General features: G+C 31.4%; 1 protein-coding gene across 1 annotated transcript; it reads right to left on the reverse strand.

Moving 5' to 3' along the window:
• Nucleotides 1-1,374: 1,374 nt before the first annotated feature.
• Nucleotides 1,375-5,076, reverse strand: LOAG_06989 (transmembrane amino acid transporter; the record flags this gene model as incomplete). Its single annotated transcript, XM_020447310.1, has 9 exons — nt 1,375-1,577; nt 1,809-1,861; nt 2,236-2,452; nt 2,654-2,860; nt 3,117-3,358; nt 3,947-4,135; nt 4,296-4,299; nt 4,386-4,556; nt 4,818-5,076. The coding sequence occupies 9 exons, from the start codon at nt 5,074-5,076 to the stop codon at nt 1,375-1,377; spliced, it is 1,545 nt and encodes a 514-aa protein (XP_020302446.1).
• Nucleotides 5,077-12,507: the final 7,431 nt, after the last annotated feature.

Consider the following 12,507-nt stretch of genomic DNA (forward strand, 5'->3'; position numbering starts at 1 on the left):
TGTGTGTGTGTGTGTGTGTGTGTGTGTGTGTGTGTGTGTGTGTGTGTGTGTGTGTGTGTGTGTGTGTGTGTGTGTGTGTGTGTGTGTGTGTGTGTGTGTGTGGATGTAATCTACAAACGAGAGATCCTTAGATGACAACGACATGCATTATTTATTATAAATTAAATTGTTCTTGGTAATGAATAAATTCCAAATTTTCTCGATTTATAGCAACGTACTTGTTCTCTATTTTATTATTCTTCAGATATTTTAAAGCATTACTTTGCATTCATCATTAAACAAAGTATTTCAATTAATAAAGACGAGAGTAATCGATATAAATAAAACGTGATATTAAACATTTATTTCATCATGGAGCCAAACTGAAATCTTTGGTCTTCATTTTTTTTTTCACTGCAGACTGAGTCTGTTTGGTTTACGGTCAATAAGTTGACCAGTTTATGTGTGTCTGCCATGACCTCCACCAATTTAAGTTTTACTATTAAACAAAATTTCTTTTATTCTGTTAGAATGTTGTCGATCAGTGAATGGTGTGAGCAATATCTGATAGGACTGAGAAATAGAAAAATATGGGAAGAGCTGGCTTTGACCTTTCACTTGACCTCAATATACTTATGAGAAATAATCAGAGAAAGGATAATTACGATTGGAAAAAGGCATATATGGTTGATTATTCATACTAATATTTCATCTTAAACTTCCTCACCTTCCGATGGATAAAAATGACAGCTCTAGAAATGGAATTTGCACTGAATTTCCTGCATATAGCGGGCTTCATTTCGTATTGGTAAAGGAAGCAAGATTTTTACGTGCTTTTTCACGTACATTACTCATATTTCGTAAACGAGAAAGCAGCTATCAAGAGATAACCTTCTCCTTATTCCCTGTTAGTTTTGGGTCGTAAGGTACAAATTTGAAAAGCGAATGTGCAAAGCCTGATTTCGCATTTCTTAATAAAATATTAGTTTGCTATATGATTACGAATAACTGAACTAATGAATTGCTCACAAACAAGAAATGATAATGGAAGGAATCGGTAGCACTTTGAACTAAATTGATACTAACTTCTTCCTAGTTACAGACAATGAATCCATTTTTACTGCACTCGGAGATTTGATAATTATTCCCAGGAGAAAAAAAAGGCTTTAATGCATTTTTCTAAGGTGCAAATGCTGGTGTTTAGATGATGATCTGCTGGTTCCGTAAAAAGTTGCATAAAGCAGGGTGGAACAAATCGAATTGTTGCCATCGTGCCATATATTATTCGGATATCTTTCAGAATAACACTTTATACTTTGTAAACTAAGGACGATGAAGTAATTTCTTCTCCTTTTAATATTCCGATATATATAGAAGAATTTCGATATAATTCAATTAATGGCTTAAACATTGATTTTCCGGATTCCACGTAATGTTCGAGTATCGTCCGCAGCAATTCAACAGACTGGTAGTGGTGTTTAGATGATGATCTGTTGGTTCCGTAAAAAGTTGCATAAAGCAGGGTGGAACAAATCGAATTGTTGCCATCGCTTTAACTGCCATCAGCGTACTTATCATCGATGCAATTATCGTTACCACTGCAATATAAAAATGTATACTGGCTTATTAAATTATGTTTAATAATCCATTAAACTGGCTTATTTGGTGAGCAAATTATTTGAATTATTGTTAACTCAATAAAATATCTTATTTACTTACCAAATTTTACACAGTTTATTGAAGTGACTCATTTACCATTAAAATCACGTGATCTGTAATAACATAACCTATTTCTTTGATTGTTTATTGCATTAATTTACGTGACTTACCATTCAAAAACACGTACCAACATAATACGTAACGTGGTGTTCTCTCACAAATCCTGCAAATAAATGACCGTTAGCAACTTTGCTCAGTAAATCCAATTTAAAAGACTGCAAACTTAAGGAATTTTGCATTTGTTTTGCAAAGATTACAATTTATAGATCACAAGTCCTTTACGTGTAACAAAACGCTTTTTGACGTAAGACGTGAATTTCGATCAATAATAATGTATTGATTCAAGTACGAATGGTCTACGTTTAATCGCAGGGTTTTTTTGACAAAAACAAAATTAACGCATAGAAAATTCTTAATCGATGACATTCTTTCGTACTATATCGATATGATGCCTTAGCATATGAACGAAAATTCGCCTCAAAAGCCAACGACTTGCTAGAAAAACTTAATTTAAACTGACTATTCGGCACAACTAACTCTTTTAATGTGGCCATTTGCCATTTCTTCGTTTTCTCATTGTAACGCTGGGATTTAAGAGAAAGACCAAATAAAGTTGGCAATATAACACAAGTAAATGGGATAGTTGTGCTCCCGAAGAAATCCATAATTGAGCCGAAATTCGGAATTGATAAGGCGACGAACAACATGAGTGCCACAAGTCCGGTACGAATGGCAACACGTTGCCAGCACATCTCTATGAAACCATTTTCAGAAAAGTTTGAAATTTTAGTTAAAAGTTTGTAGATGCGAAATAAAATTTTTTTCTAACTTAACCATCAAATCCTTCCAATGCTAACATGTGCTCCAGGCTTATCTTTTATCATATATCATTGTTGTTTTTGATTTAAATAATCAAGTTAAACTTCCTAATGTCTAAAGATGAAAATAAACGAACTGTGTGGAACATGGAAAATATTTTCAAATTGTTGATTGACCGGATTGATGGTGAGAATAATAGTGAGTAAGCAGTGGATTGCAACTGCTAAATTAGCCCCATGTCTTATCCAAGTTGTTTGAAGCGAATCAATTACTGATTCTCGCATGCTTTGACCATAGACAGCATAGGAATATGCGGCCAAGGGAATATACATTTTAGCGGTCCCTAAAGATAATACTGATATGATTAGCTTCTTTTAAATTTGCTTGATTCTATCTGATTCTGTTAGATCATTTTCTTACAAAATAAGATTAAAACAAATCTAATAAAATTCAGGTGCTGCATTTCCAATAAAATAACTGGATTTATTAAGCTATTTTGTCATCTGTAATAATCCCAATCTTTTTGAAGTAAGCGAGAAAACGTCTCATCCTCACATCAGATTCAGTTTTCCGAAATGATAGAAGTAGATAGAACTAACAAAAGAATCCAAGTAAGACAGATTTTGTGAAATCTTTTGGTTCACGCATATCATGCTGTATCGTTGGGAATACGTGATGACCGCTGTAGGCAAATACGAACGTGCCAAGACTGTAGAGGGACTGAAACGATGGTGATATATAGACGGCTGATGATTTGCATGAACTGTGATCTTGACTAACACCAGTCCAAATTAACGTAATTGCAACAATGGTACTGAAAAGCGATATGGCCAAAATAAACCTGAAATGAAATTTTTATTTATGGGTTAATTTTTGAAAAGCTTATCCATTTAATAATTGGGTATATATTTAACTCTCTTCACTACCGTAACGTATAATATTATTTGATCATGCATTTGGTATGTGGAATTTTGAACAATTCTTTTAAAGAAATAAATAAAAAAAAAGAAATTGCACTATGAAAATGAAGGAACTGAATGAAATCATTCAAGGTTTATCACACCAAATATTATTCAATTATACCTGACTGTATAAATGGTCATTCAAAGTATCACTGACAAATTCAGGTCTTTATTTCAATTTTATCTGTCATTTTCAGAGAGAAAGTTAAGGATAATCTTTATTCGTTCATTTTTATTTTATTTCATTTTCTTTATTTTTCTTGTTTCACTAAATGATTTCACTATAAGGTCACTTCAACAAACGATCTTTTCTGTGGATTATCGATACTGGGAGGGGATCTGTCCTGTTATATTTTCATCAGAAACGATCATTGTTTGTACAGCATTTACACTTGCTATCTGCACTTTTGTGTTGCAAATTAATTTATGAAATTCTAAGAAAAAAAGATGTAATTTTTGGAACAAACCAAAAATCAGCTGGTGACCGGAGAAAAGTAATTGGTAAGATTAGTACTGCAAGGATTATTAGCAAAAGGCAGAAATCTATTCTAATGCCGAAATACAGCAGAGTTTTGTGGAATATACTTGATGATAGGATAATATATACAGTAGTAACACCAAACAACGTCATATTAACACAAAAAGCTGTGAAATTCCTGAAATTTGAATTTCCAATTCTTGAAATATGCAAACATAGAAGATTTAAGTTGGCCAAACGCAAGATTTCAAATTTAGTCTAACTTCATTTACCGTAATTTGCAGATAGAGAGATAAATTCGTGATTGGAGTAAGATCGAGATTAACATGGAAATCAACAATGCTACACTTTATCTGATTCAAATCATTAGGATGTAGCGTAATTTATTTTAAAAACGTAATTTAAAAAACGACGTAGTATAACTTAACTCATTTTAGGTCCAAAACTGCGCATGCCAATTTCAGGATACGGTTGACGACAATGTGTCTTGTAGACAGGCCATCGTTCTCTCATTATAGCCCATGTCTGGGCTAAAAGATAAGCAGTTGTCGTGAAGAATATAGCGATTATTCCCATAAATAAACAGCCAAGAAGCATACCTGAATAAAAAAAAAAAAGATCATCTAACCGAATACGTTCATACATTCTATCTATCTAGTAACTAAATAAAATTCGCTGAATTTTAGATGTTAAAACAATATGATTCCATTATATGATTGAACGGAAGAGAAATAAAAAAAAAAGGAAGCAATTGTTTAAGAAACTTTGAGTATAATATTAATTATTCCATTACTTAATTTTCGTCACTTAATTCTATCGCTGTTTCATCTCGTTAGGATGAAAAATTTTAGCAAAAAAACCTGTTTCATGAAATGCAGCTGGCATAGCAACTACACCTCCTCCAACCAAATCCGAAACAATTATGACAGATGCGATCATCCAACTATAACCTCGTTCCGAAGTTATCGGTCCAGATACGGTATTAACATCTTTGGCTTCCATTTCAGTATCAGAAACATATGTGTTGGCAGCTTTTTGTGATAATTCACTACCAAAAGCAGTTTTAATATCTGCTTTCTTTCGTAGTACATTGCTAGAATCGCCTACTGATCTACTCATTTTCCACAGTTTTTATCTGAATGCTAGAATTGCGGTAATTTTAATTTTATCCAATTAAAATTTCTTCATTCTAAAAATTTCCATTTAAAAAAAAAGAAAAGTTTGATCATTAATTACTTCACTTATACTGTTCAACCATTTTTAGTAACTCAATAGATCTATGCAATGAAATAGATGATAAGACTTTGTGCAATCATTGAATTGTTCCTAATTAAACTTTGAGAAGATTAAAATTAAAATCACCCCATCATAATGGAGAACTTGGCTAACCGTAAATATTAGCTTGTCACACGGATTGCATGCAAGAGCTCCTCTTTTAGACATAGCAAGCAACATTTAAGCTAATGCTTAATTGGTGCAAACTGTAACCATATATTCATCAAAACATCATATGTTATTCGATGAACTACGTGCATAAACATTATCATGCATGCGGCAAGTTACTACTTGTTGGATTAAATGGCTTTGATAGGCGCAAGTGCATGCATGCTACCAGGCGATCATTATAAGGACAACACGAACGAATGACACAAAAATATTGAAGACCAGTTTTAAAAGAGCAGATCACATGACGATTAGAAGGGACAAAGTTCATTTGTTTGACTTAAAAAAAAAAAAAAGAATTTGGAAATAAAGAAAATCAAGAGTGATGCCTCATTAAGAAAGTATAGGATGGACAGGTGAGTTTATTACCGCCAATTATACAATTCCAATATGATGATGCGAAATGATGTAATTTCACACAAGGCATTGTTTGTCAATGTTACTAGACAAAGTCATCACTCTAATTTTTCCGAAAGTAGGATAGTTCACCAAAAAGATTACAGGACAGATAGATATTGTTTAATTTAATCTTTGGTCAAATTGTTGTTGTTGATGATCCGAATCATTCATATTTCTGACTAAAACTTACAGCTGTTGCTGAGAAACAAAAGGATATGAGAAAGGGACAGTTATTTTGACCTTAACCTCAATATACTCGTTAGAGATAATCAGAGAAAAGAATTAAAACTGGAATAAGGTTCAGGCTAACGACTAGAAGAGGATGGAATCCGAAGTTCATTTGCGCGAAATGAAGAGGATTTAAAATGATGCTTTATCAGGAAAGTATAGAATGGATAGGTATCAAGTTCATTTTTTTCTTTTTGACAAGTAATGTTTCTTGAAAGTTTTGTAACCGTTTAGTGGATATCAAAAGTGACAGTTTCAAAAATGAAATTCATATTGAATTCCTTGCATACATTTTTTTTTACTTTCACCCGGTTGATAAAATGAGAAGGAAGTTCACATGTCAAACATCATAGATCAAATTATTGACACTTTCCGAAATTGTCCGTAAACATTTAGCATCATCTCTTGACCCTTCCTCTCATCCCTTCACAATAATATCCTTATCAATTAAATTTGCAAATTACATCCTTTGCATGCAACTTTTGAACTTATTCCTCTCTCTTCTTTTTCCTTTCTCTCTGTCTCTTTTCTTTTTCTCTCTCTCTTTGAACTTCTCATATGGGTTATGATGTCCTCTTGAAGATGAACCTAAATGGCAATTAATAGCGATGATACGGAAGATTTCCACCTGTACGTTGAAACATTTACTGAATCACGGCTTCTGAAGTTAAAAATTTGCAGGTGCTGCTTTTCTCTTTTGGTCATTAATTATCACTGGTAATTAGTATTTTACGAACTGAATCGAGCTTGCTGTAATTCTTAGAACCTTTTTGTTTTCTGAAGATAAGCGAATCGTTTATTCTACAATAATCGATCTATTCCACTTACAAGAACTTGATAATTCTTCAATATTCGTATCTAAGTATAAACAAACTGTTTCATACAACTATACAATTTTTTGTCATCAAACACGAAATGATATCTCTGATTTATTAGCAATAATTCTTGAAAATGACAACGAATGGGTTATTGAATCAGTTCAGATACGCGTATCATCCAGTTATCATTGTGATTAATTTTGGAAGATAATAGAAAATTGACTTGATAAGGATTAAATGGAGTTCTGCCCGAGATGAATTAGATAAATGTTAATTTAGATAATTTGGTAGAAATTTATTCCAATAATGTTAGCATGTATAATTCTGCAACATCAGACACCAATTTTAAACAATTTTTAAAAGTACTTTCGAATCTTTTATGTTCAATAAGAAATGAAAGTACGCCTTCTATTTTCAAATATACAAAAATGTACAATTGGAAATTCAATGAAAAATTTAATGTTAAATTTCAATTTGAAGTTTAACAAATTCCTTACAGCTCTGCGAAAACATTTCACTGTATAATTTTTTAAATTATGTTTTTGTCAATGTAAATTTTTGAAAAAAATTTGACTTTTCCTTTTAATCCAAACAGTTGACTTTAGCATATCGATTTTTGTCTAATTTCAAGAATTCTTTTAGATAGTTTCCTTAAGTTTTCAACTATCATAAAGAGTTCAATGAATACCATACAAATGATTATAATAACAATGGGAAGAATTAGAAATTTGTACCGTTTAGTTAACTGATTAACATTTTAAGGAACCTGAAAAACCAAAAATATTCTAGCAATTTGATAAATTAGGATGCAATTAAGAAACGACTAAAATTTGGAAAACTGGTTCCACCTATTTTTCAATATGAAATGTTTGCAATGTTCAACAATGTTTTTTTTCTTGAAACTTTATTTAATGACGAATATTGCAATGCATCATTTAACTCAAATTATTGATGAATAATTTAACTGAATCAGAAAAAAATTGCATAAAATGGATGTGAGATAGGCTTAAATTACTTCAATGAAATACAAATGATTGAATTATGCACACCTATCCCTCATACCATAGGTTGGTTGTCGTTGTTTGTTCTTGTAATGTTGTCCTAACAAAAGTTTTTGTTTACAGCAATAGAAAAGAGAAAGAAAGTAGGAAACTCTGGAAAGTGTAATTAATTGAGAAGTCAAGTAAAGGTAAAAAATTATAGAAGAGAGTGTAGAATTGGAAATTCAAAGAAAATGGAATGAATGAAAAAGGATAGTATGAATTTGTTTGGTCTCTTTGATAAAATGCTGTTGACACACGTTCGTTGAAAGTAGAGATGGTAACATTACATGGAAATACATTACTCATTCACTTTCAGTTTAATATTGATATTCCCTGAAAAGATTTAATTCTTGATGTGAATTAGTTTGATACGGTACTAAACTATTAACAGCAATAAATAATTCACAATTGATAACTCATCAGAAATAATAGATGAGGAGTAGCAATGAAAATTTGACGAATATACAGTAAAAGAATAAGCTAATTAATCCATTAAGAAGAGAAAAAAAAATTACAAACATTTGATGACATTTGATGACAAGCATAAATTTCAGTACAATCTGAAATGCAAAACTATCATTAAAGCGTAATTTGTTCGGTGAGTTTATTAAATGAAATGAAATAATACTAATAACAATGTATCCCTTCATCTGATACTTTTACTCACATTTGAATAAAATTTTGCTCAAAAGGGAACACAAACATTTTTATGTGACATCAAAAGCAAATCAGTAGAATGAATAAATTGATGGATACTTTGATTACAGTCAACTTTCTCGGTGTCATTACAAAAAAGTAAGTTTAGCATCCATTAATCGTCCTTTCTTTTTTTTTTTGATGTTATCATTCTCATTTATCGCTAGCAATCTAATTAGACAATCAGTGGATGAACACAAAAAAAAAGAAAAAAACCCGATTTTGGTATAAACTAATTTCAAGATGGCAAAAAAGAGTTGTAATGATATTTTGACGAGGGATAAATTTTGCTGAAAAAGTCAGTCACTGATACTCTCATTGTAAAGTACCATTATCCAATCACTTAAACAAATGATAGAATTGGTGGGTATACTAAAACATATCAACTATTGAATTGATCTTCAGTAATACTCTTTCCTATTTATGGTGAAAACAAAAAGAAATGTACAATATTAGATAATAAAAAGAACAGAACAATAAATAGCGTAATTATTAGCAACAACTATTTTTAGCCAGGAAATTCAGGATGACTTAATTAATGGAGATTGATATTGAAAGTAAATATTTGCTCTTTTAATGATCAGATCATGGTCGTTTTTTGAGTAAATGAATTAAATAACATAATTTATAATCATTCACCTTTTGATTGAGATAAAAATATCATTCGTTTTTTTAATGATTAGCTCGTAAGTCAAAAGATTTTCCGACTTTATTATTTTTATTTCATACCTATTTATTGCTTATTTTTATTCAAGAAAAATTTAGTTCTTGTAAAGTAGTAAAATTAAGCAATCCATGCAAGGTTGAGTTACTATTTCAGGTAAATTTATTTCTACTTCAACTTCCTGAAACTTATTATCCACAAGTACAGTAAGTAGTATAAAATTATGTAAGTGATGACTCAATAGAGAAATCTCATGAAAAAATATACATATATAGTGTAGGATGAATGAATGCTTCTTCTGATACTTTCAATTATTTTAAGATGTATGAATGATTAAAACCTAAGATTTATACGACTTATTTACCAGAAATAGCGAACAAATATATTTAAGGAAACTCTCGATGTCCCCCTTTGATAATTCCTAAAATAGAAATAATTTGAAAAACTAAATACTTTCTAATTAATAGAAGTAATTTCGAATCACTGATCTTTCTCGAGAATTGTAGAATTCCAGAATGAATTGCATTCCCCTCATCTTTATAGAATTATTTGTCACAAATTCTTCACAATTCTTTCTGGTTATATTGCACAGAAGTTGAAAGAGACACCAAACATACGAAAGGTTTAGTTATATTTTCGTCCTCCTCAAAACATTAAAAATCTCCCACAAAAATCGGTTTATGATCGATAATTTTGGATAGAAGAGCAAGTTGACATTGTCACCTATTTCGAGATTGTCTAAATTATTCCCATTGTTCTCAGTCATATTGTGAATTGCATTATTTAAATTGACGAAATGTGTCAGTTTAATTAATTACAATACTTTTGTATACCTTTTATAGGAAAGATACCAGTCTTGCTATCTCTCTTTAACTTCCTACATGTGACTAAATTAAATTTGTCTCTTTATGAATACCAGTGAATTCTTACATTCCAAATCCCGCTTATGAATGAAATGCGGCATAACTGCGCGGTATTTTCATTGCAATGGCTAAGAGATGTCATTCATTAGACGGAGTTCGAAGTTTAAATAATGAATCACTGTTCAGATGAAAAGTGATGATTTAAATAAATGAATATGTACATTAGAGATGGCCGGTTAACGACTGATGAGCATAAGCTACCGGAAAAGACAACCGGATAACTCTATTCTCCACTTGTTTGCTCTTCATTCATCAATCAAATCATTCACTCTTCTTTTTATCAAACAGTCATTGAAAAATAGAATGAGTTTCACTTAGAAAATTTCGCTTAATCTTACTAATCGATCTTTGATCAAATGCAAAGGATAGGCTTATGGCTCAGATGGGAAGAAAATTTTATATAAACATTTAATGTTACCGTGGCTAGAGTTCACGAACAAAGATTTGGGAAGAGCTCTATCGAACTTACTGCCAGCAATACAAATATGAATGTATCCATCCAGACAGTGCACTGATTTTTTCAGGTAAGACAGAACATTCACAGACGGACCTCATTCTTTTACTTCAAAAGTTCATCTACCAGGGTCTGGTAAGCTAGGATGGTGATGGCAAAGTTCTCAGGATATAGGTTTAGTTAACCACAGGACTAAACGAGCTCCATCTGTCTCAGTTTGGAATGGGAATTATCCTCTTGCTAAGCCTATCTGGAATGGTCGACCTTATTGGAGACATATACCATCAACAGTATAGCTTGCAATTTCACAAGGACACGAAGCTTTTCTCCGGTAACATAGTGTATCCGTGGAGGAGGAACTTAAATATACTGCAACAGTAATTCGTTGAGTGTTAATCAATTGTCATTTAATTGATACTTGTAATGAAGAGTGAAATCGATGTCACACAACTGTTCGGTTGGAGTAAAGAGTGAATTATAACTACAATTCGATATGATATGTGCAACAGACGTAAACAAATTGCTAACTATGAGATTATTGTAAAAGTTTTGTCCAATAAATACATTTAAACATTGAAACTTAATGCGACAGACCAATTTGTCAATGACTGCTTGTTATGGATCATCTGGTGAGCAGTGATTGTATTGATGAACAATCCTGGTGACACTGAAAAACATCACTGGCAAATTGGAGTTCGATGGTAACAGATATGTGCAACATACGTAAATAATTAAAAGTAATAAAATTCTAGTTCATCAATTCATTGCAATATATCCATTAGTATAGCATTATGTTGCACAAATGACTTTTAATTAATCGCTAAAAATCTTGATTTAAATCTGAAATTTAAAATTTTCCACTTATATCCAATTGATATCCAATTTAATTTTCGATTTAAATGAAGACTCCTTGTTTATCTACAAAAACTTTGAAAAACACTTGTCAAGTGGTATTTTTTGGAATGTTTCTTGATGACAGTGACATTCAATGATAAAAGTGAAAAGATGTCACATGCTGTGACATTCAGAAGAGAAGAGGACTCTTCTTATTGGCGCAGTTCATTAAGAAGATCGCTGCATTTTTCAAACCATCTACATTCAGTGACAGAATAGCAAGCGACACTTAGGGAGATTCGTGGTAATTGGTTTTTTTTTTTTTCGTGGGATGTAATATCTCCTTAATCAGCAATTGGCCAGTATGAAACTGTATCACGCAATCTATACAATTCCTAATGAAATTATTTTGTGCCGTGGATGACGCGGTATTTTTGAGGTTGATAAGAATCTGCGCAACTACCATCTGTTTCTTCAACTGCAGATGGTATAATCATAATTTAGAAATGGCCGAGATGTTGCTCAAAATATGGAAAAAGGAGAAAGAAGAAAACTTCATCCCTTGTCCAGCAAAATGTTAGCAGTATCGATTATATGGAAAAGCACTGATTATCAAAGATATCAAACAGTTATTTAAATTAATTTGAATTATCAGAATTGAGAAATGCATAAAGTTTGATATCATTTTTTGAAGTAACTGCTAGTGACTGCTATTACTGCTATTTATATATTACCAATTTTCATATTTTGGGAAATGAGATAAGAAGTCTTAATATCATTTCTGAAGCACTTCTACTTCAAATGATACCATCAGTATTGTCTTTTTACAAAAGATACAGCTCTTCTCGATGAATATTAGTTGTAGAATATGAAGTTAAAGGTATAATAGAAGATTATTTAAGTGACAGAATAATATTCAACAGTCAAAAGAAAAGAAGAAAATTTACTGACAATATATTTATAATTTTAATAAAAAAATTATCCAAACAGAATTCATTTCCTTTTTTTTAAACTTTTTTTGTTAAAATTTGCATTTTTTGCACATATC

The sequence above is a fragment of the Loa loa genome (genome assembly GCF_000183805.2).
Source record: "Loa loa unplaced genomic scaffold supercont3.42, whole genome shotgun sequence".
In the NCBI taxonomy this organism is placed as follows: Eukaryota; Metazoa; Nematoda; class Chromadorea; order Rhabditida; family Onchocercidae; genus Loa; species Loa loa.